The following is a 25580-nucleotide window of genomic DNA, read 5'->3' on the forward strand; positions in this document are numbered from 1 at the left end:
GCACTCCGGGAATGCCCCGCCGTTTGTCCTTCACGCACCTCGATCGCCGCCACCGTTCCACGGGGACAGGTTCGAGGACGTCGAAGACTGGTTGGCCAGCTTTGACCGAGTGGCGGGTTTCAGTGAGTGGGACGGCGAGCGCAAGCTGCGCAACGTCTACTTTGCGCTGCAGGTCTCGGCCAAAACGTGGTTTGAGAACCACGAAGCTTCCTTTACCACCTGGGAGGCTTTTCGTCGAGAGCTGCTAGCGACATTTACCAGCAGCGAAAGAAAAGAGAAGGCTGAAATCGCCCTGCGCTCGAGATCACAGCAGCCGAACGAGGGCGTCGCGATGTTCATCGAGAACATGACCCGACTGTTCAATCTGGCCGACCCTGCTATGCCCGAAGCCCAGAAGGTACGCCACTTAATGCGTGGCGTAAAAGAGCAGCTGTTTGCCGGACTGGTCCGTGACCCGCCACGAACAGTGTCTGACTTCACCAAGGAGGCAATGGGTATCGAGCGCTCTTTACAGGAACGGGGCGCCCACTACGGACGTCAGGCTACTATAGCAGCCGCTTCCCAGTCCCAGTACACGCCTACGTCGCTGCCCGCCGAGGACCTTCGGGAACTTGTAAGAAGCCTGGTGCGCGAGGAACTGGCGAAACTTCGCTTTGAAGCTCCACAGGTCAGCGTCGCTGCCGTTACGGACGTGGTCCGCGATGAAATCCGACGAGTTGTGCAGCCACCCCCAGTTCCACACCCGGCGCCCTCCGTTATGACGTACGGCGAGGCGCTACGAAGTCCCCGGCCAGCGATGCGAGCCTGTTCCCCCATCGGTCCTGTGCAATACCTGCAGGAGCCAATCGCAACAGCACCCTCCGTGCCGCAGGAGTTCATGACCCCATGAGCAAAGCGCACGTTTGGCGTACGCCAAACAATCGGCCGCTCTGTTACCACTGCGGAGAGCCCGGCCACATCCTCCGCCACTGCCCCTACCGCAAGATGAGTTTAAGGGGGTTTTCACCTGACGCACCTCGACCACGCTACGGTGAAAGACCACGGGATATCGAACAGTACTTGGCTGATAACGTGCAATCTTCGACCTCGCAGCGACGCCAGTCACGATCGCCATCCCCAAGGCGGTTCTCTTCGCCCGGCCTCCCGTCATCCTCTGGCCAGTTTAGAGGTACGTCCCCACGTCGGGAAAACTGAAGACGGCGTCCTCCGGGGGTAGGGCTGCCGCTACTGGACCGAGTCAAGAGCCTCCACCAGACAATTCGCCGCGACGCTCCGACCGACGACGACCTGATCCGACGACCTCGACGACCTCGACGACGCGCTGCAACCGACTGGCCTCCGCCGAAATTCCGGTATCCGCCTACAACCACGACGTTACTGCACTCATGGATACCGGCGCCGATTATTCGGTAATGAGCAGACGGTTAGCCACGGTCTTGAGGAAGGTTCTGACCCCTTGGTCTGCGCCGCAGATCCGGACAGCTGGTGGCCACGTCGTAACTCCGATCGGTGTCTGCACTTCGCGAATCCAGATCCGCGGTGTTACTTTCCCTGGTTGCTTCGCTGTGTTACCCGAGTGCTCCAAAGACCTCATACTCGGTTTGGATTTCCTTCAAGAGTACGGTGCCGTTATCAACCTCCAGGAGCTAATCGTGTCGTTTTCCACCCAAGGTCCTGTCGACGACGATACCGAGCCACGCAGGGCTAAGTTATGCGTCTGTGACGACCACGTTTTGATTCCATCAAGATCCAGCATGTTTGTTACTGTAGAGTGCGACAACACCACCAAAATTCGTGGCATCGCTGAAACCAACATGTCGCTGCTCTTTGGTCGGCAAGTCTGTGTTGCTCGAGGAATTGTTGAACTGAACAAGAACCGAACCGAACTCTTGGTGACCAATTTTGGTTATGAACCTCAGTGTTTGCTTGGCAGAACAGCTATTGCGTATTTCGAGGAACTCAGCGAATTCGCGGGACAGCACACTTTGTCCGGAGCCCCGGCATCAGTGGGGGAACGATCACTCTCATCAACATTGACGTGAACCAAAACCTCCCAACTAACCAGAAACGCTGCTTGGAAAGCGTTATCCAGTCTTTCTGCGACTGCTTTGCCTCGACCTCCAAGGTTAGGCAGACACCGCTCGCAAAGCATCGAATTATAGTTGACGCCAACCAACGGCCGTTATGTCAGCCGCCCTACCGCATCTCTTCGAAGGAGCGCGATGCCATTCGCCGCCAAGTTCAAGAAATGCTCAACGACGACGTTATACAGCCGTCGACGAGACCGTGGGCGTCGCCTGTTGTTCTAGCGGCAAAGAAAGATGGAACCCTACGGTTCTGCGTTGATTACTGACGTTTAAACAAAGTCAATAAAAAGGATGTTTATCCTCTCCCGCGTATTGATAACTCCCTGGACCGGCTGCGCCACGCTAAGTACTTCTCATCGCTAGATTTACGAAGCGGCTATTGGCAAATCGAGGTGGAAGAACGCGACCGGGAAAAGACCGCCTTTATTACACCAGACGGTCTGTACGAATTCCGGATGCTCCCTTTCGGCCTGTGCTCGGCTCCTGCAACCTTCCAGAGGATGATGGACACCGTTCTTGCCGATCTCAAATGGCAGTCCTGTCTCGTGTACTTGGATGACGTTGTCATCTTTTTCTGACACGTTCGAAGAGCACCTGAGACGCCTGCGCGCTGCGTTCGAAGCAATTCGGTCGGCCGGTCTTTCCCTGAAGCCCGAAAAGTGTCACTTCGCTTTCGAAGAGTTGAAGTTTCTGGGCCACATCGTGAGCGCTAAAGGGGTTAGCCCAGACCCCGATAAGACTGCTGCCGTGGCTGATTTTCCTGTGCCCACCGATAAGCGCAGTGTGCGCCGCTTTCTGGGTCTCTGCGCCTATTATCGGCGTTTTGTGCAGAACTTCTGCCAGATCGCTGAGCCCCTCACGCGACTCACGAAAGATTCCGAACCATTCTTCTGGGGCCTGGAGCAACAGCAAGCCTTTGAAGACATCCGAAATCGTCTCCAAAGTACGCCCATCCTTGGACACTTCGACAAGTTAGCCGACACTGAACTACACACAGACGCCAGCAACATCGGCCTCGGTGCGGTCCTTGTGCAGAGGCAGGATGGTCTCGAACGCGTAATCGCATACGCGAGCCGCACCTTGTCACGATCTGAGGCGAACTATTCCACCACCGAAAAAGAATGCCTGGCATTTGTGTGGGCAGTAACAAAATTTCGCTCGTACCTATATGGCCGCCCTTTCAGGGTCGTCAGAGACCACCACTCGCTGTGTTGGCTGGCGAACCTCAAAGATCCCCCGGGACGGCTCGCACTCTGGAGCCTTCGACTTCAGGAATTCGATGTCACCATCGTCTATAAGTCTGATAGGAAGCACAGTGATGCCGACTGTTTGTCTCGCGCTCCTATCGAGAACAATCGAGCTGACCCCGACGACGATTCTGTTTTTCTTGGTGCCATCTCCACGTCTATCCTCATTCAACACCAAAGGGACGACAGCGAACTACGGCCCCTCATTGAGTATCTAGAAGGAAGCGCTCAGTCTCCCCCGCGAATCTTTTCGCGCGGGCTGTCGTTGTTCTGTTTACGTGACGGCGTCCTATATAAGAAAAACCACAGTCCAACAGAAGCTGTCTATCTACTCGTCGTGCTTACGGCCCTTCGCGACGATGTCCTGCAGGAGAGCCATGATGACCCATCTTCTGGTCACCTGGGTTTTTGTCGAACTTTGGCACGAATACGGCAAAAATACTACTGGCCAAGGGTTGCTGCAGTTGTGAAACGTTACGTAAGAACTTGCCGCGAGTGCCAGCGTCGCAAGACGCCGCCGACTAAGCCAGCCGGCCTACTCCAGCCTATTGATCCGCCTCAGGTTCCCTTCCACCAAGTTGGCATGGACATACTCGGCCCATTTCCGGAGTCCCCTCTGGGTAACCGCTATATTGTGGTAGCCACCGACTACCTCAGCCGATACTGTGAGACTAAAGCTCTTCCCCGTGGTACTGCTGACGAAATTGCGAACTTTTTCATTCAAAACATTGTGCTTCGTCACGGTGCACCCACCATCGTATTAACTGACAGGAGAACAGCGTTCACCTCGGCCCTTACGCAGGAGGTTATGCGCCTAAGCGGCACCAGTCACCGCAAAACAACCGCTTACCACCCTCAAACGAACAGCCTCACCGAACGGCTCAACAAGACGATCGCCGACATGATTTCTATGTATGTCGGCGCAGACCACCGGAACTGGGACGCCATACTCCCTTACGTCACTTTTGCTTATAATACTGCGGTCAAGGAAACGACACGCTTCACTCCATTTCGTTTAGTACATGGTCGCGAAGCCACAACCATGCTGGATGCAGTGTTGTTTCCAGCTAGCGCTACCCCCTCTGTTATGGGTGCTGCCCAATTTGTTCGTTACGCTGAGGCCGCCCGCCAACTCGCTCGACAGCGCATCCGGCACCAGCAAGTTCACGACGCTCAGCGATACAACCTCCGCCATCGAAATGTGCGTTACCTGCCCGGCGATCAAGTCTGGGTGTGGAGCCCAATCCGCATTAGGGGACGCTCTGAGAAGCTTCTACGCAGATACTTTGGCCCCTACGAGGTGCTCCGCCAGCTCAGTCAAGTTACCTACGAAGTTCTCCCCCAAGGAACAGTACGCTCTTCTAGACGGGCTGACCTCCGAAGTTGTCCACGTCGCTCGGATGAAGCCGTACCATGCCCGCTAGCCCCTCGCGCGTGTCTACACCACACGCCAGACACGTGCGACTACCCTTGTGGTCCTGCCTGAAATTGCTACCACACCGAGTCGGTGTCTTCAAGAGAGGGGGAGCAATGCTACGCTACTAACTACTCTAGTGGCGCCATACAGCGGCTAAACTGCATTTCCTGGCAGTTGGCAAGCCTTGAGCCATCTCGGGGCTAGATGCTTCGTCTTCATCATCTCTCGTGCTGCCTGCTGCCCTGCGCGTTCCAACGTCTTGCGCGTCTAATTAAAGCAAGTAAACCAGCCCTGCTTACGTCAACCGTTTCGCAGTGACAATATGCGATTATTTCTCTTTGTGGCGTCTGCTCTCTGTGGGACCAGAAGCCTTTCATTTAATTTCTCAAAAATGCGGCTTTCGTATTTGTTCTAAAAAGTACTATAGTCTAAGGTTTATGGGGGTTTAACGTCCGAAATCGACTCAGGCTATGAGGGACACAGAAGTGAAGGGCTCCGGAAATTTCGACCGCCTCGGGTCGTTTAACGTGCACTGACATTGCACACTACACGAGCCTCAAAAAGTACTTAAGTGTAATACAGTCAAGCCCGCTTATAACGAACCTGACGGTTGTGCAGATTGCGTTAATTTTTTCCGAGGTTCGTACTGAGTGGTCCTCCCATATCACAACCAAAAATACAGCCACACAGTATAACGCTATTATCCGCGATTGTTTATTGAAACTCGACCCTATTGCAGTGCTTTGCAAACTCTCCATACCAGTTACATGCCCCTTACCGACGGCTTTGCGGCCCACAAGGTGCTTTAGGGACGCAGGGTATGCAATTGGTCACGTTGGAAGCTCCCACGGCAGACCGTTGTAGGTGGGCATCTTCGTCATCGTCACCAGATTCTGCCAATGGGAGAGTGTTCGTGCTTCGCATACTATTAGTTTTGTCAGTGTATGGCGCTGTGATGTCGGTGTCTTCGCGTGCACCAACGAAGTCATTCCAGGCGACATCAGCTTGGGCTAACTGCGCATTGAAGACGCTTTACTACTTGCTACAAATAAGCATGCGCTTGATACCGTAGGTGTTCGACATAGTCCTACATCGTTCCTTGTATCGCCAATTCTGCCATACGGAAGCAACTGCAGATGCACGCCACTGTCAGTTCTGTCCATGCGGACTTATTCTATGGCGGGGAACAGAGTCTCCCGAACTGAGACGTCGGCACTCTGCCAGTCAGTTGTCACCATTGTTGGCAGTATGCACTCGTGACGTGCGCCGATAGAATACATCCAGCACGTGGATTATGCCGATGTCAAATGGCAGGTCTGGCCCGTTGCGTTTGTTGGCAAAAGAGCGTGGTCGCCGCAGTCAGAAAGGCAGCAACGCATGGTGCGCCGCACGGTTCTGAAGCACGAACAGGATTTTCCCAATTTTTTTTAACCCACTCTTCAGACAAGTCACAAATTTATGCCCAGTGCCACACTCGTCGATCAAAATGTCACGCATCGTCTGTCCTTCGTGTCGTGGGCACGTGCAGGTAGCTTCCAAGCAACTGCGCCTTGCAAGTAAGGGCTAGTCGGTACATGGTTCAAAATGAAGGCACAGCGCACGAAGGACGCGACTAAGAAAGAGACAAACACAGCGCTGACTTGCGACTGAAAGGCATTATTGCTCGCATGCAGTTAATGGGCGAAAAGGAGCACAATCAACAGGTAGAACAACAGCAGTGATGTTTGTCAAAAAAAACACTACAACAAAAGCACACAATCACAACCTACACGCAGCGAACTTAATTGTTATGATAGTCAATTTCTTTTTGTGTTAGTGCGACGGAAGGTTTGCTGACGCAGTTGTCAAGTCCCCGGTGAATTAAGAGAGCTTCCACGATTTCCCGCGTACGTTGGTCTTTCCACCTGTCGAATGTGGAAAATATCACGAATCACCCTAAGTGCAGTGCCGTAAAAATGTTGTCTTTAAGATACAGTTATCCTGTGGGCGTTGTTATATTGATCAATCAGGGCGTTGCCTGAATGATCGCCTAAGTGAGCATAAACGCTCACTAAAACCACCCCCAAAAGCAATATGGTTATACATTGGCTTTCCTGGACATGCACTCCTTTTTTCAGCTGTACTACAATACTGTATAAAAATGAGGACCAACGTACGCGGGAAATCGTGGAACCTTTTTTAATTCACCGAGGAATTGACAACTTCGTCAGTAAACCTTCCGTCGTGCTAACGCAAAATGAAATTGGCTGTCTCAACAGTTAAGTTCGCTACGTGTAGGTTGCGATTGTGCGCTTTTGTTGTTGCGTTTTTTTTACAATCATCTCTGATGCTGTTCTATCTAATGATTGTGCTCCTTTTCGCCTATTTATTGCGTGCCAGCAATAAAGCCTTTCAGTCGCAAGTCAGCGCTGTGTTTGTCTCTTTCTTAGTCCCGTCCTTCGTGCGCTGTGCCTTCAGTTTGAGCCTCGCAAGTCTACGCGAGGACACACGTGAGCCGCTGGTCGCTATCCTCCATGCTGGGGCATTGAAGGACGGTAACTAGAAGCTTACTGCACTTTTCATTCCTTCTTTCAAGACATGCTTTTTCTACGGCCGCATCTGGCAAAAAGCTTCATCGGCGTTACATACAGCGCGTGATTTATTTTTTATTTTGGAGGTGTTTCGTTCAGAAAGGAGAGAGGTGGTGTAACGGGGGCTTGTAGGTGCCCATCGCTCTCTGTTTCTGAGAGAAACGGAGGTTTTCTTCTCCAGGATTTAGTTTACAGCGCCTCCTCGTTCGCTGTACTGGAATTGTGCGGTCACACTTGTTCGTTGTCTGAGATGCAATGCCATTACCCTAATACATATTTTGACGGTACCTCCGGCTTTGTTCCTATTAAGCGGGCGTTCGTTACAACTACGGTCTTAATAAGTTGGCTCGACTGTATTACAATGAAATTGGTTAACAATATACACAGCAAAATACATCATTTACGAAAAGTCACTACTGGCATGAGAGTAACTGACACTGCCGTCTTCTGTAATTGCAGTTTGGACAAAGACTTTGGACAAGGTTGTGACAGGTGCGGCACACCACATTACGCAACAGTACTACGCAACAGACAGTTATAAGGGAGAGGGTGAGGGCTAGTGGGTATTCAACATGAGGATCCATAGCGCACACAATTGAGAGGACACAACACGAGCGCGATTAGCGCTCGTGTTGTGTCCCCTCAATTGTGTGCGCTATGGATCCTCATGTAGATAGGGTCCGCTCCCGTCCCGAGTACCTCTTTCTGGGTCCTTTTCGTTTGTGTAGCTGTGAGGAAACTTCTTCTATAAAGCATTGGATAAGGCCGAATGTTAATGCTTTATAAAATGTAATCTTAATGTTTATATTGCCGCTAAGATTTGTAATTTTTTTGTTCGGGCTTAATTTAGCCGGCGTGCGGCTTTATAAGTTTGCTTCGCAAGATGCGACTAGATTTATCTCGAATGTTTGCAGCCAGGGGGATCCAAATTTATGTTGTTCAAGTCTGTTGAGGTTACTTTGGAGCCTTATCTCGAATGTTCGCCGTAAGCTTTAAATTGAGCAAGACCGAGAGCAGCGGCCATTCTGTTCTACCGCCGCTGAGCAGTGTAGGCGCAGGGCAGCCCCAATAGAGTTTCTTTTAAAAGTTTTTTCGCTGTATTCCTAGCTGCCCGACTGCTGTCACGACTAAGTGACAATATGAAAAAAAAATAGGCTTATTCTAGCAATAACGTCAACAGGTGATGAAGCTTGACGTTCAAATTACTGTAAGTTTAAACTCCAAGTTTAAGCTTTAAATATAACGCGCTAAAAACCTCTGTGAGCTCAACAAGTTTCCATTTGAAAATCATGCTGAAAATGGAAGGGGAGGGGGAGACGTAACCTCTGCCTTTGAAGTTATGCAATAAAGTTATTGGGTCTCTTCAGCCGACTTTCTTCGCACAGTCACTGCTCTTTGTTCATACTGATTTTATAGCAGCACAGCTTCCACGTTTCTTGTATTTCGGCCTTTCCCACACTGTAGTTTACATGCATACTGCTGCTTCTGTAAAAGATACCTTGCACACGACCCGGACCAAGAGCCAGCACTGGTACCCGACGCATTAATATCGGAAACATTTGCAGCACATCTACTCGCCACGGTATCCACAGCGCAACTAGCTAAAGCGCCACTCTCGCTCTTTCCATAAGCCAGTCGAGCGCTGACGTCTCGCAAGATGCTGTGATACGAACTTGCCGGCGCAGGTGTCACATCGCGTGATCGCCGCCGGCGCGGCGAAACTTTCGGCTTCCCGTGATGCGCCGCCATTGACCACGATGTGATGCGATGCAGAATATCTGACACTCATTAGCACACTGCCAACCACGTGACGAATGACATCACGTCCAAGCTCAGGGCGCACATTCACAGCAACGCGACGCCGATATACACTTAACTCCGCTTGTTACCTTGAAAACTCTTTCACTATTTAGCACGTCTTTACATTTGAGTCCACTCATAGCCCAAAATTAAACACCACTTTCACGGACACACACTTCTCGCTGATACACTTCCACTTAATTAATATATAACTAGTCTCTCGCTCATTAACATGTCTTTAGTCCACTCCACCACTTATCGCATTACTTCGCTTCAGATTAAGCCTACAACAGCACACACCAACGCGTACTGGTATCCCTGCTAAGGCAACGTACCTAGGTGGCCAGTGGTAGCATGTCTGACTCGCAACCCAAGGGCTGTGGGTTCAAATGCCGAGCTTACGCTAAACCAGTCACTTTATAAAGTTGCGTCATTTGAGGCAAGCACCGACCTTCAATCCACATTACAAGTACTCTTTTCATTGATTTCCCTCCTCACATCTACGGGTGTCGTCACATGGAGTTTCACGAGACAACAGCCGCGGGCGGCGCAGGAATTACGCAGGATCTTCCGATGAACCGCACCTCTAGCGCTGCAGCGTCAAAAGTATTCAGGCGATCCTCTGTACATCGTTTCAGTGTGGTAGGAGCAGCCAAACCTTCGTTATTGGCGAGGTCAATGCACTAAAATTGGTTGTAACCGAGATGGTATACTTAGAATCGTTGTACGTGAACATAATCAAGGGTTCGACAGAATCCTGTCTGGCGAGGGGGAAGCATACTGGAAGCACAAGAAACATACACTTGCCAAAGAAAAATATTTAACACATCACGTTTCGAGACCCGTACGGGGGTCCCTTGTTCACAATGAGGATGGGCGTAATGGGCCGCTACTTATAAGCGGACTTGACTGCACAGTGAGTGGGCGTAGATATCGGCGAGATTCTCTCTCGTCCTGTTGATAGCATTCTTGGTCGTCTGTATGTAAAATGATTCGACATACAGACGACCAAGAATGCTATCAACAGGACGAGAGGGAATCTCCCCAATATCTACGCCCACTCACTGTGCAGTCAAGTCCGCTTATAAGTAGCGGCTCATTCCGCCCATCCTCATTGTGAACAAGGGACCCGTACGGGTCTCGAAACGTCATGTGTTAAATATTTTTCTTTGGCGAGTGTATGTTTCTTGTGCTTCCGTTATACGTGAAGTAAGCAACATCCGAAAGTTCGTCGTATCAGTGGTTAGGAAACTCAAGTTCTCTATATTTGATGTTTACATACAATGTCAATTGCATCCGAGGCTAACACGCGTAATTTCTACATATCGGAGGTTGTATACTGAAGTTTGTTTTATTCGAGGTAGTATACGAAGTTCGCATCGATAGTAAGCTGAATTCGTAGCCCAGTGGCAGGTTGCCGCGTGGCAACTGAGGCAGATTGGTTATCTTCTACTGGCTGCTGACAGATGGCGGTCGCCTTTTCTATCTGCACACCAAGTTATAATGCGAACATCAGTACTACTCTAAGATGGTTTACTTCTACAGCAAAAATGCATTTGATTTCTTTAAATTTGTACAGCGCGTGCGTCTGAACCCTGAGCTGTTGTAGCCACTGTGATAGCCACTGAACTGTTGTAGACAATATACGAGCCTTTCACTGCTCGTATAACCGTGTTTACCCACTCTGTTTCCCAGTATTCTCACTAATCAATTAGCCCAGCTATAAAGATGGGCATCCCAGGTCTACGCGGGCTTCCTTAATTCCTCCCCCCCCCCCCCCCCCGTGGTGGCGTCATTGCACTTTGAAAAAATGTTTTCGGGATTTTCCTCTCGCCCCGAATGCAGATGCTGCGACACTCTGCCACAGCTCGGCAAGCCAACCCTCCGGCGTATGTGATGTCCGTGTTCGGCGTGGATTGCACTACGCTCTCTTTCGGCGTCACCCTGATACCCATGCCAGCAGCCGGCATCTTCGTCTTGCCACTGGTCTTCTATATGCTGTTCAGGCGAGTGGGCCTTGAGGCCTCCCTGGCTTGCGCTGCCTGGCTACTCCTCACCATGGTCGCGCTGTGTTTTGCACTCGCAAGGCTACGCACCATCGAGGTGTGTGACAGCTATTTAGGCCATGTTTCATTTTCTGTATCGTTGGTGTCTTTAGGTGAACTAGGAATGCTCACTAGGCGTAATTGAGTGATGCCATAAATAACATCAAATGAGCTCGCCATACTGATCGGTCAGATGGCAGTCATTAATTGGTCCGAACACAATGGCATCCATAGTAACGACGCAAAAGACACAGACAGACAGACAGACAGACAGACAGACAGACAGACAGATAGATAGATAGATAGATAGATAGATAGATAGATAGATAGATAGATAGATAGATAGATAGATAGATAGATAGATAGATAGACAGACAGACAGACAGACAGACAGACAGGTAGGTAGGTAGGTAGGTAGGTAGGTAGGTAGGTAGGTAGGTAGGTAGGTAGGTAGCAGGCAGGCAGGCAGGCAGGCAGGCAGGCAGGCAGGTAGGTAGGTAGGTAGGTAGGTAGGTAGGTAGGTAGATAGATAGATAGATAGATAGATAGATAGATAGATAGATAGATAGATAGATAGATAGATAGATAGATAGATAGATAGATAGATAGATAGATAGATAGATAGATAGATAGATAGATAGATAGATAGATAGATAGATAGATAGGTAGATAGGTAGATAGGTAGATAGGTAGATAGATAGATAGATAGATAGATAGATAGATAGATAGATAGATAGATAGATAGATAGATAGATAGATAGATAGATAGATAGATAGATAGATAGATAGATAGATAGATAGATAGATAGATAGATAGATAGATAGATAGATAGATAGATAGATAGATAGATAGATAGATAGATAGATAGATAGATAGATAGATAGATAGATGAATTAGGGGACTAAAAGGAGGAAGAGAGAAGGAGAAAAAGGCATAACACACGCACAACCACAACTTTCACAGGCAGGACAGTCGGCCATCCCCATCCGGAAAGCATAGTGGTTGGTCAAAGCAACACCGATCCATAAACGGCATAACGATGTTACTTCGCGACGTGCTAAGTTATGTGGAATACGAAGGCGCAGTCCAGGGTCCAGTGCCTTGAGGCGGAGGTTGCAAAACTCTCCCGTGTTCCACGCTGAAAGTGTGAGCTCCAGCGCCATAGGATGAAGTCCACACGCAGCGTCCGGTCTTGATATTGGGATCCTCACTGGAAGTCCGTCGTTGTGAGCAGAACGCGCAGCCACATCGGCCTGGTGATTGCCGTTAATACCACAGTGTCCTGGCAGCCATTGAAAAATGATGTCATGACCTTTGGATACGGTGCCGTGGTACAGTAGACGGATCTCAGCAACAAGTTGCTCCTGCGACCCGCGGCGTAGCGCAGCGTGCAGGGCTTGAAGGGCTGCTTTAGAGTCGGTGAAAACCGTCCAGTCACAAAAGCTTAACAGTGGCGCTAATGCAAGCGTAGCCGTAGGAATGCCTCAAATATTGTAGAAACGAACGAAAATTCACCAAGAACTTCATAGCTTGCTGCTACATATCGCACCACGCGAGGTGTGTTTGAAATTTGCAATAATATATGCTAATTTTTAGTCAATTTTGTAACAAAACTAGCAAAACTTGAAGAATGCAGGCGACTTTTTTTTCGTCCCATTTGCTTATTAAATAAACTGAATCTGCAGTTCTGACTTTCCGTTTAACACCTTTGTGGCTTGGCTGCACCTAGTTGTTTACGCGGTCAATTGAAAGCTAGCCTTCTGAGTTTGGCCGGCGCAGAGCTTCGTTATTTACGTCTGTCATAACATAAGTTTTTTACGTGTGAAATGCTTTTGGCTGCTCTCATGAATTGCAAAGCAGTTTCCTTGAAGTTATTGTTACTCCAATAAACTCTTCTTAAGGTAAGTTATTTAAGTGACAGTGTAGCGCACGAGTGAAGGAAATCAATATTTGTTGCAGCTCGCTTATTACTGGAAACTTTTATCCGAATAATATTAATCACGCCTTATAAAAACACTAGACGCTGCTTTGACATACCGCTTGTGAATGCTGTTGCTGCTACCCACCTGGTTACCCCCCCCCCCCCCACCAAAAAAAATTGGGGAATATTCGACGCACCCTGAGCCTCACATAGGCAACTATAGATGGAATATGTTGTGCGCGCCAAGTTATTCCGTAGCAGCTTCGTCGGCTATATATGTAGTTCAGCTCAGATGAAATAAGGTTACCTGGTGTGTCCAAAATCTGAAGTGCGGGAGCTCATCACGTATTTTTAGGTTCAGAGCAATGCTACCTTACTCTGAACTTCTGTTTGAAATTAAGGTTAAAGCCCACTATATTCTCTTGTCGCCTTACAAGCACTAACCACATAAAGCACTTAAAGGCCAACTAGAATGAAATTTTACTTGAGCTAAATGCCTTTAAATTCTTGGTTTTGCCTTTGTTAACAAGACTGCAAAGGGGCCACCAAACCGCCTTTCAATCTCTTTTCTTCCGGTCGGCGTCATCTACTTTCATTATGAAGCAGCCCGACCAGACTTGATTCCGTCAGACCCTTGGCTTCAAGCAAATTTTAAGTTCGTCAGAATACTACATTGAAACGTTGTACTCATGTTAGAAAAACAGAACTGTTGATAAAGGCATTCCGAAAGCTCTATAGCAGACGACGCATGCACTTAACGGCGTAACGTGCAGTTAGAGAACTTACCGTACATGACCAAGGTACGGACCATCAAGATCGTTCCTCAAGCTGGACCTATTGCGAATGAACTGATTACGGGCGATGTGGATTGAATAGCTGGTGGCTGAAATGAGGCTTGGCAGTCCTGCTGTAGTACTGTGGAGAAGATTTTTGAAATTTTATCACGATTTCCTTGCCCAAACCCTTTGTGGATATCAAGAGCCCGAAAGCACAAACCGCACACGAAAGTTCACCTGCTTGCGTTTCCGAAGTGCGCAAGACAGTGAACGCTGTGTGACAAATGGCTATCCCTTCTTTTACAATCGGTGTTCTGCTCAGGCCTTGTCTGGTACGTACAGCTTTCCGGATGATGTCATACGGGCGTGTGTGTGCCACCTCAAAGGGAAAGGCATCTACCACATCACCCTAAAACGAACTGAAATTCTGGTGTCACTCCTGAGTTTCAATCACCACGCACAAATCAAAAGGAGGAAACTACGCTTGGTTTGGTGTATGGAGACTTAAGGTCCCAAAGCGATTCAAGCTATGAGAGACGTCGTAGTGAAGGGCTCCGGAAATTTGTACCATCTGGGGCTATTTAACATCCACTGACTTCACAGAGCACGGGTATCTAGGAATTTAGCGTCCATCTGAATTTGAGCGCCGACGCCGGGATCTATCTCGCCTCTCTCGCGTCAGCAGTCGAGCGCCATAACCACTAAGCCACCATTGTGGTCACAGCTACGTTATGGTCGTAGGGTTCAAACGACTTCAATGCGTGTACAAACATTATGCGTAGGCAGTGCACCCAAGGACGGTAATGATTTTGCATTCCCAGACGTTAGCAGTCTGTGGGTTCAGAAAAGGATTATCCACAACAACGCACTTGGTGGAAACCATCCCTGAATTAGCATCTGTGATCGATAAGCGTGGACAGACTGACATGTTGTTTCTTGACCTCTCAAAAGCCATCAACCATATGCGTTATCCCAAACTGAGATTAAAAGTTGAAAACATTCTCGGTGCTAACCTAATCACTAACTGGATAGCATCTTATCGTTCAGACCGGCGACAGTTTGTTCATTTCAAATGCTACGCTTCAGAAAATATAGAAGGGATATTAGGAATTCCACAAGACACGGTACCTGTGCACACAATATTTATAATTTACATAAATGATATAATGAGGAATTCAGATGTCAAATTCCGCATGTTTGCTGATGACTGCATAAATTATAAAGAATTTAGCAGCCAAGAAGATCAACGTCAAATAAATAATGCGCTTGAAAAAGTACGAGCTTGATGTGAAGACTCGAACATGACATTAAATTAAGATAAATAAGTTCTGATGCAAACAGCAAGAGAAAAGCTGCCACTGACTTTCCAATATAACTATAGATGCACGATATTAAAGTCTGGTGCCGAGTACATGTATCTCGGAATAATTATTCATATTTAAGCAGAGACAAACACATATCACGTGCAGCAAATAAGTCATTTTTCACTCTTTGCTTGCTAAGAAGTTCCATCAGATTTACCTCACCTGAAACCAAATTGCGTGGATACACATCCCTGATAATATAAGTCATTGAATATACCATACTCTACTGGTTTCTCTCATATAAAGCAGTTGGTATCTTAACTGGAAGGCGTGCGTCGGGAGGCAATCAGATTTAAAAAAAAATAAATATCACCGCCTTGATTCTCCACGTGTACTTCTACGACAGGTCGCGTTGCAATAAGCTTACATGGGAGTAAAAAGCGAGTCAGCTGTCCTTTGACGCACTCAAGTTTAGGGGAAATGTACGCTACCTGAGTGCCGCATAAAATATTTATCCCTAAAAGTAAATAATGATTACTCTTGGCAACGAAGGCATATTTGTACCAGAAAGCATGATAAGGTGATGCAATTATCAATGGGGGCATGCTTTTCAAGGTGGCAGAGAAGTCTTTGAGGTTAGCAAGCATAGGACATTGAAACCTCGTTTAAAATCTTTGTTACAGAAAACTTCGCATGTTTTTTTTTTTTTTGAACAGCGCCCGCCTAAAAATTATTTATCATCTTTTGTCTGGAGCCCTAAGCACTGTCTCTAAACGATATTAATTTATCACATTCAACAGCTCTAAATAAGAAAAAAAAACATAAAAAGCTCTTATGGAATGTCAAACACACAACAATATATTTAAGTTCTCTTTTTCAACTAGCAATTCGAGAATGGAAATCACTGCCTGAGCATATTGTTAAATGATCATCCCTCCACACCTTGGCTTCGCAGATGTCCAGTCTCGACTGAAACATCTTTTCGCTTTTTATTTTTTGGTTATATTGCATTGTATTTTTAATATTTTTGTATTTCTATTGTAAAATATGTCTCTCGGGGCTCCTGCTATCCTTGTTTCTTCATTTCGTTTCACATTTCGAGTTTTGTAAGTTGCTGGTATTAATATTGGCTTTTTATGTTCCTCAGTGCCTCCTTAGTGTTTATAATGTTTTTCATGTGTTTATTCCGCCTTTCTTATTTGTGTCTTTTATGTGTTTTACTTTCACAGACCTGCAACAGCCTCTTATATCAGGGTAGCAGTATGTACTAAATAAATAAATAAGTGCGTGTGCGGAATTTTTTCTCCCCTCAGGTTTACGTTCAAGATGTTCAGTACCCGTATGTGTGAGAAGTGGGAGCCAATGAAACCGCATCTCATCTGACAGCTAGCAAACGTCTTACAAGACCGCTCCTCCTTCCGATTATTGATGGAGCACCGTCGGTTGCCATACACACTATCCACTCCCACTGAAAGCCCGTACGTTCAACAACTTCTTCGTCCACAGAAATGATGTTCGCTTCTTCCATCGGTACAATGACCTGTAGTTCTTCTGTCACGTTGAGATTTTTGTTTACGTCTTTAATGAAGAACGCACAACTGGAAACTGTCTGTATATAAGGTCAGTTCTTTCGTCAATGGTGAGAGAAAGTGCCTCCAAGTCCCAACATGGTTCATTACGGCGTTTTCAATGTAATTTGTTGTTTGTTTGTTTATTCATACTGTCAGCCCAAGTAAGGGCTTTTACAAGAGTGGGAAAAGAATACAACAAAGAAAACATAAGAAGCCTCACCCCAAGTCAACAGCAATGCAAAACACAACGACAATGCAAAACAGTGGCAGTACAAATAAAAGTGGCATGCAGTGAACAAATTCAGAAACACGCTCGTAATATATGCTTCAGAAACAGAATCTACATACAAAGACGCAATCATATCAGGGAAGATGACAGCCTCTAAACCAGCAGTAAAAGCACTCACAGATGAAGATATTGCAACTGGATCTGTTAGTTCGTTCCATTCTTTAATCACCTTTGGAAAAACGTGGTAGTTTAAGGTATCATTCCGTGCAACTGGTGGCTGTATGTGTAAATTGTGCCAATGTCTGGATGTGGTAAAATTACACACAATTTGGTTAAATAAATTTCAACGTGGGTATGAATAAATAAGAATAAAAGTTTTAATCGGTAAAACTTCGTTCTTAGTTCTAAGGGAGGGGGGGGGGGAGGTTTGCATGCCTGCTTAGTTCAGTTGGAGAGTGCACGTGCTGGTATTTATTAAATATGAATCTTGAAGCCAGTCGTTGAATCCTGTCCAATTTATGTCTGTTATTCGCAGTGTGTGGGTCCCATATTATTTTAGATTATTCAATAATTGGCCTTATTAGCATCTTATAGGCACTGGTATTCACTTCAGGAGTGGCATTCCACAGTCTGCGCCTGAGTCCCCACAGAACATTATTTGCCTTGCTAGATATTTCATCGATGTCCGCGTTCCACCTAAAATCCGGAGTGAAAATTAGTCCTAAATATTTATATTCTGTAACCCTTTTTGGTTCGTGTGTACCGATACTGTAATTACAGCTCTGGGGCACCTTCTCCAACTTTGCTAGAGCCCTCGTATGCTACCCATGGCACCCGGACTTCCAGAATTGAGGACATCATTGAAATATCCAGCAGACAAGAGAATGGAAAAGTGTGCGTTATGAGGTACATAACGAAAGCCAACGGTCACCGAAACCAAGAAGCATAGCGAATGCTTTTTTTTTCTGCTTTCTTCTGATGTCTTCTGTCACGTAAACGACATTAACGCCTCCTTTGCCACCAGTGTCATGACCTGAAAAAGATTGGTGGCAAGCAGGCGTTCATGTCGTTATAACAGCCCCAAAGAAACTAAAATCCTCTACCGGCGTGTGAATGCAGATCAGACAAAAAAGCAGAATGGGTGCACAATAAACCACCCGAATCGCTTCGTGGAATGCGCGAAAGTCGTTGTGTATTCAATACTGTTAAAATGTGGGAATAGATAAAGAGAGGGCGGAAAAGGCAAGGATGTTAACCAGAAAGGCTTCCGGTTGGTTACCCTCAACTGGGGAAGAGATGGAGGGGATTAAAAAGAGAAGAGAAGGAACGGGAAACATGGTCGCAATCTGTCCATCAAAAATAAAACAGTGCCTTGCAAGCCTTCATGGCAGTCGTCTGTTGTGGCCACGGACCGATGATCTTGTCCTGTGTGAAAGGGCGAGGATCAAGGCCGTCCAGAGCACAACATAAATTACGTACTTTCGTTCGCAAAGACAGGGCATTCACACAGAAGATGACGGATTGTCTCTTTGCAGGCACAGCTTTCACAAGAAGGGCTATCGACCATCCTGGTCCCAAGAGCATATTGATTTGTGAAGGCAACGCCGAGCCATAGACGGCACGGTAATGTTGCTTCGTGACGCGCTGTGTCACATGGAAGACGGAGGCGCAGTCCAGGGTCCATTGCCCTGAGGCGACGATTGCAGAACTGTCCCGTGTTTCGGCCTCGAAGTACGAAGCCCACACGCTGCGTCAGCTCTCGTTGCAGGGATGTTGACAGGGATCCCGTCATTGTGGGCAGAAATGGCAGCTTCGCCTGCCTGGTGATTTCCATTATTAACGCAGTGTACTGGCAGCCACTGGAAAATTATGTCATGTCCTTTCAATGTGGCGTCGTGGTAAAGCTTGCGGATTTCTGGAACGCGTTATTCGTATGACCCGCGGCGTAGTGCAGCTTTCGGGCCTTGAAGGTCTGCTTTAGAGTCGGCGAAAACTGTCCAGTCATGGGGAGATTCCTGACTGATGAACTGAACTGCAGCCCGTATATAGGGCAGCGAGTTCCGCACCAGTTGAAGAGGTGAGATAGGTAGTCCGCACCTCAAGGTAGACCTGGCCGTTATCACCTCAGACCCAGCAAAACTTGTTGAGTTCACTGAGCCATCTGCGTTTACATGTGGGCAGATGAGCAGGTGCAGCAACGAGAGACTTAAGCAGGATAAAATTAACGTTGACCAAGCAGGCATTTAGGTATTCATATAAGGAATTGCCCTTCCAAAACATGTGCCGCAGAACTCAAACGATGTAAATCGTGGAATAACACAGCAAACAGTTCGTCCGCGAGATTAGAGGCCACCGAGATTGCCAAATGAAGGGACGGATGCGTAAACAAGCAGGCTATGTTGTTAATAAAAGAGGAACTTCAGCTGTGCAGGACGACGTGCGCATCACGATGTGAAATGACCTCTTTGTGACACATGTGCTGTCCGTGCGAATATAAAAGCTGTGTCCTTTCCAATTAAACGCTGTTGAATGTCAGCACTCATGAGTACCTCTCATCTCGTGTGCCGTCTGCGTTCTGCGCTTTTAACATGATCATGGCGAACCAACAAGCCCAAGCTATTTTCTGTCTTATATCATAATGAGCACCTTTCTCCATTCCCTTGTTGGTTGGTTGGTAACAACTTTATTTAAGAGTCCTGCAGAGCTTTCGCCGACGGGGCCTTAGGTCTCGCACGTGGAGACGTCGAGGTGTTGCCTCGCCGTCTCCTCGCGGGCCTGCTGGACGGCCCAGAGTTGGTCACCGAGGCTGGGGCTGCGCAATGCAGCGGCCCACCGCGGCGGGAGGATTCCGGAGTTAGCACCGTCAGGGTTTTTGCTACAGTCCCAGAGCATGTGAGGCAAATTTGCTGTAGCAGTGTGGCAGACCTTGCATATATTTGTCGAATATGTTCCGGGGTAGAGTCTGTGGTATTGTGCCGGGTTGGGGTACGTGAGCGTCTGCAGTTGTCTGAGGGCCACCGCGTGCGCCCTGTCCAGCTTGTCGTTGGGCGGAGGGAAGGTTCAGCGGGCCAGGCAAAGGGCTTTGGTATTTCGTTGTAGCTGGTCAAAGTCTGGTGCTGTCCCATGGACGACGGTCGCCGGCGCGGTTCGCGAGCTCACGCGTCTTGGCGTGTGCCATCTCGTTTCGGTTGCGATATGTATTCGATACTTCTCCCATGTGCGCCGGGAACCACTGGATTCTGGTTTGAAAACCTTCCTCACACTGGACTTTTAGATTGCTCAGGATTCGGGCCGCTGTCTGTGAGATCCATCCTTTGGCGAAGTGTTTGACCGTTTGTCGCGACTCGCAGAGAACTGTGGGGCACGTCGGATCCGTAAGGGCGAGGGCCACCTCCGCTTCTTCTGCGCGCTCGCACGCTAAACTTGCCGTTATGCGCGTTTCGCCTCTCGAATCGACGACCGCAACCGCGAATCGCGAGCGTTCTGCGTATTCCGCGGCGTCAACGAACCTTGTCCCCGTTTCGTCTCCGTGGCTGTTTAGGACAGCTCCAGGCCCTGGCCACTCTTCTTCCCCGGGTGTGTTCTGGGTGGACGTTCAGTGGAATCGGGTCGACTCTTAGAGTTTGTCTCATCGCGTCCGGAACAGCGACTTTCTGGCCTTGTTGTGCATGGTAACGGATGGCGACACTTTCCATGATCTGGCGTCCTGCTTTCGTGCCCGCTAACCTTTCTAGTTGTGGCGTGCGCTGCGCCTCGGCGATTTCGGTAAGCGTGTTGTGAAGCCCGAACTGGAGCAAGCGTTGCGTGCTGGTAGACTCGGGTAGACCCAGTAATATCTTGTACACCCTGCGGATGAGGACGTTGATCTTGGCTTCTTCTCCCTTGTACCAGTTGTGGAATGCCGCAACGTACGCAATATGACTCATGACGAGAGTATGAGTCGTGTGAGACTCGCCTCCCTCATTCCGTTTCTTCTGTTGGTGAACCTCTTGAGGATTCGCATGGCGTTAGCCGTCTTGTGCTGTAATTTAGTGATCGTTTCGCCGTTGACGCCATTGGCTTCGATTATCATGCCAAGGACCCTAATTCTGTGCACTGTCGGGATGGTTGCTCCGTTGCTCGTGCGTAGTCTGATCTCTTCGTATTCTCGTCTGGTCGTTGCCGCATTCCGACCACACCCGGTTGGTCTGCCCCTCTGCGTAGGGCGGTAGAGTAGGAGTTCCGACTTTGTAGGCGAACATCGTAATCCCGTATCCACAAGGTATTCCTCTATTGTCTCGATTGCTAGTTGCAGTGCCGTTTCGATGTGATCGTCGCTGCCTTCGTGCACCCAGAGTGTTATGTCGTCGGCGTATATGGTGTGCCGGACGTCTTCGAGTTCTGGTAGCTTTTCTGCTAGCCTGATCATGACGAGGTTGAAGAGCATCGGCGAGATGACGGAGCCCTTCCTGGTGCCGGTGCTTCCCAGCGTTTGCTCTTCTATTTGGATATCCCCTGCCACTAAAAAAGCTCGCCTGTCTGTCAAAAAATCTTTTAGTTTTACGAGCGTACACCTAGGTTTTGCCGCGATATCTGGTTTAAGATCGCCGAGTGCGCAATTCTATCGATTGCGCTTTGAAGGTCGAGGCCGAGAATCGCTCTGGTGCCTCTCGTCTTGCCGTCAAGCACCTGGTGCTTCAGTTGTATAATTGCGTCTTGCGTGGATAATTGGGGCAGAATCCTATTATCGATTGTGGGTATGCCCCTTTATGCTCTAAGTGGGCTTGACAGCGGTTAAGCAGTACGTGCCCCATGGTATTGCCGACGCATGACGTTAGAGATATGGGGCGAAGGTTGTCGAGACCCGGCGGTTTTCGGGGTTTTGGAATTAGTACCATTCTCTCAGTTTTCCGCTGTGGCGGGAGGCTGCCGCGCTGCCAGCACTCTTTGATGAATGCCGTTAACTGTTCCACGGATCGGTCGTCGAGGTTCTTTAGGGCGCGATTCGACACCCCGTCGGGGCCCGGCGCCGATCTGCTGTGGAGGTTGTGCAGCGCAGTCCTTATCTCTTCTACGCTAAAGTCCTTATCCAATTCTGCGTTCGGATCCCCCTCACATGGGCCGTGTTGTGCGGTCGAAGTGTGCGGCAATTACTTCACTCGTAACCGGACGGTCACTGAATCTTCACCGTGCTTCTCGAGCTCCTTGTGTAAAAGACGTGCGAGGCTGTTCCTCTGGTGGGACTTGGTCTTCGTTTCGTCCACCAGATGCCTGAACAGGTTCCACGATTTCCTGTTGTGTAGTTGGCCGTTGACTGCATTGCATAACTCATCCCATTGCTGGCGGTTGAGCGTTCGCCATTGCTCCGCGATGTTGCGGTTGATCTCCGCTATTTTCTTTCTGAGTCTCCGATTGAGTCTCTGTCCCTCCCACCTGGCCAGGACAGAGTTCTTCGCCTCGATGAGATGCGCAAGGCGGCTGTCCATCTTGACAGTTTCAACCTCGGTTTCGACGTTCTTGGTTGACGCTTTGGCGTCTGCAACCAGCGAGCGGGTCCAGGCTTCGATGTCCCTGATCGTATCTCCTGAAGGCTCTTGTTGGTCTCGTTTATTTCTGAAATCTTCCCAATCGGTCCATTTGTAATTTCGCTTACTGCCCTGTGCCTTGTCCGGAGTCTGTACGTGTATTTCGACGATCATGTGGTCACTCCCCAGGCTGGTCGACGTGTTTTTCCACGTGGTAGCCGTCGTCCTGGCATTTCGGACGAACGTCCGGTCCGGGGACATGTCTCTGGTAGTGGAGTTACCGATTCTCGTCGGATGCTCCGGATCCGTAAGTAACGTGAAGCCGAGTTCCTGCGCATCTTGCCCGAGTTGTCTTCCCTTGGTCGTGCTGTAGCCGTAACCCCATGCCATATCTGCCGCGTTGAAATCTCCCCCTGGAAGAAAAAAAAATTGGTGGCGCTGCGTCTGCTAGACGTGTGGCGCATCGGCTGCTCTGACCTACAAGCTCAAACGGCCTTGTTTGAGCGTGCCCGGGCAGCGGCTGACGCAAGTGGGGTCCCGTACTAGAGACCCCACCTAGTGTTTGTGATGACCGGCCTTTTAAGGGTCGGTTCAATCATACCTCCCTGTAAATACTCTTTTCTAGCCAATAAAGGTCTCTCATCTTAACCACCCCCTGCAACCAGCGTCCGGGACCCGGAAATGTTGAGCGCCTTCTGAAACAGCGCTCGGAAGCGTTGGCGGCGTTTCGACGGGCTGCTGTATACTGTTACGTCTCGCCTTCGACGCGCGGTATAGCCGGCGCGGATGCAACGGACGCCGCGGCTTCGTTCATCGCGGCCGCAACGCCTCCCGCCAAGCGCGTCCAGACAGGTTTCAGTGCCACGTGTCGTCGTGCGTGCGTGTGTGTGTGTGTGCATGCTGCTGCCCACGCTTGTCAAAGCGCGGCAGCCGGGGAGAGGAGCTCCCCAACTGGGAGGCGAGGAGGTCTGACCGGCGCCGGCCTGGCTGACGCGCCCGTCACGTCTGGACATGTTCAAGCGTCGCCGTATCGGACGCCTCTTCCCAAGCCGTTCCCTCTTGCCCTCGACTCCGTGGGTATAAAGCGAGCTGCCCCGGACGCCAACGAGAGCCTTCGATTCCTTCCTTCGAGTAACGTGGTCGCCCTGACCGGCTGCTCTTTTGCGATGCCAGAATAAACAAGTTGTTCTGTTGCCAGTCGACTCATCCTTTGCCGGGACCTTCGGATGTTTCCAGCTTTGCCCCAGGCCGCCAGGCCAACGCTACCCTTGGGGCTTGCAACCCAAATGCAACAACTGGTTGCCAGCGGTGAGATCCCGACAACGGAGGCCAGCAGCGAAGATATGCGTTCAACTGTATGCTGAGCAGCACAACGACCATCCGGGAGCAGTGCAACGAGCCCTGTGTGATGACTGGTTGCCTGCAGCGGAACGACTGCGCTGAATTCTTGGCTGCGAGGTTTGGTGAGTGCGGGACTTTCTTCTTCTGAGTTTTGCCAGGCTTTTGTTAGTGTCAGAAACAGAGCTGGTAATTGTGTTGTCGTTGCTGCCGGGTTAGTTTGCGGCAAGACAATAGTAGGCAGTAGAGAAAGCAGCATTCGGAGCAGCCATGGATTTGAAGTCGTTGCGCAAACCGAAATTGCTGGAGCTTGCAAGAGAGTTGGGTCTGGATGTCTCAGACAAACTCAGAAAACCAGAACTGCTAAGGGCTATTCTTGAGTTGGAGGCTGAGGATGACGAGCTGTCGGAATGCCTTGAGACCATTGAGGAGAGGGAACAAAAAGAAAAAGAGAAAAACGAGCGCGAACGTAAAGAACAAAAAGAGAAAGAGGAGCGCGAACGTAAAGAGCAAAAAAATAAAGAGAAAGAAGAGCGCGACCGTCAACACGCTTTGGAAATGAAGCGTCTCGAGGTAGAGATGGAACGCGCTCGTAATGGAAGTCAGGCACACGGTGCAGGAGAACGGGTATCGTTCAAAATGACTGACCTGATGCGGCCGTTTAAGCTTGGAGAGGACATTGGTTTGTTCCTGGTTAACTTTGAGCGAACGTGCGAGAAGCAGGGGTTCTCTCGGGAAACGTGGCCACAGCGCTTGCTCACTTTGTTACCCGCCGAGGCGGCCGACGTAGTCGCTCGCTTGAAGAGAGAGGAGGCAGAGGATTTCGACCAAGTGAAATCAAGTCTGCTAAAAAAGTACAGGCTGTCAGCGGAGGCGTTCCGTCGGAAGTTTCGGGAAAATGAAAAAGGCAGAAATGAGTCATATACAGAGTTTGCCTACAGGCTTATGTCAAACATGCAGGAGTGGCTCAAAGAAGAGAAAGCGTTTGGTGACCACGAGAAAATTCTGCAGTGTTTCGGGCTGGAACAGTTTTATAGTCGGTTACCTGAGAACGTGCGGTACTGGGTCTTGGATAGGCCAGACGTTAGTACAGTGGCTAAAGCCGCCGAGCTAGCCGAGGAGTTTGTGACGCGTCGGGCTCGCGGAGCTAAGGACGGTCAAAAGGGTGAATTTGGCTCCAAGTCTGAGAGGCCGAAGTTCACACCCATGAGAGCAAGGGGGGACACGCGTAGTGCGGATGCGAGTGAAAGCAGTCCGACCGAACGTAAGGATACGGCGGCAGCCGAAGCCGAACGCAGAAAGCGGTTCGAGGCGAGGCAAGCGCGCGTGTGTTATACGTGCCAGAAGCCGGGTCACTTTTCGGCGCAGTGTTCAGAAACAAAAAGAGAAGTCGTGTGTTTGTCATTATGTAGCACTGACGAGAACATGAAGCTTCTCGAGCCTTACATGCGAGACTTCCTCGTGAACGGGAAAGAGTGCCGAGTGCTTCGTGATTCCGCAGCTACAATGGATGTAGTTCACACCTCTTACGTAGAACCCGATATGTTCACGGGCGAGTGCGCATGGATCAAGCAAGCAGTGGAAGCTCACAGCGTGTGTCTGCCCGTAGCAAAAGTGGTTATTGAAGGACCTTTCGGAGCAATTGAGACGGAGGCCGTAGTGTCATCTAGGCTGCCCCCCCCAGTACCCGTACCTATTTTCGAACAGGTCCGATCACCTCCTGCGCGAGAAGGGGCTTTTGTTTGGTGAGGCTAGCGTTCAGGCCTTAAC

General features: G+C 49.3%; 1 protein-coding gene across 7 annotated transcripts in view; it reads left to right on the forward strand.

Annotated features, from left to right (window-relative positions):
• LOC144107794 (multidrug resistance-associated protein 1-like) overlaps window positions 1-25580 on the forward strand; it is a 592391-nt gene that overhangs the window by 287069 nt on the left and 279742 nt on the right. For all 7 annotated transcript variants that reach the window (XM_077640975.1, XM_077640979.1, XM_077640978.1 and 4 more), the window contains one exon: window positions 10967-11224. In XM_077640975.1, the coding sequence (XP_077497101.1) occupies window positions 10967-11224 (258 nt within the window). The remainder of the gene's footprint in view (window positions 1-10966; window positions 11225-25580) is intronic.

This window comes from Amblyomma americanum, chromosome 10 (assembly GCF_052857255.1).
Source record: "Amblyomma americanum isolate KBUSLIRL-KWMA chromosome 10, ASM5285725v1, whole genome shotgun sequence".
In the NCBI taxonomy this organism is placed as follows: Eukaryota; Metazoa; Arthropoda; class Arachnida; order Ixodida; family Ixodidae; genus Amblyomma; species Amblyomma americanum.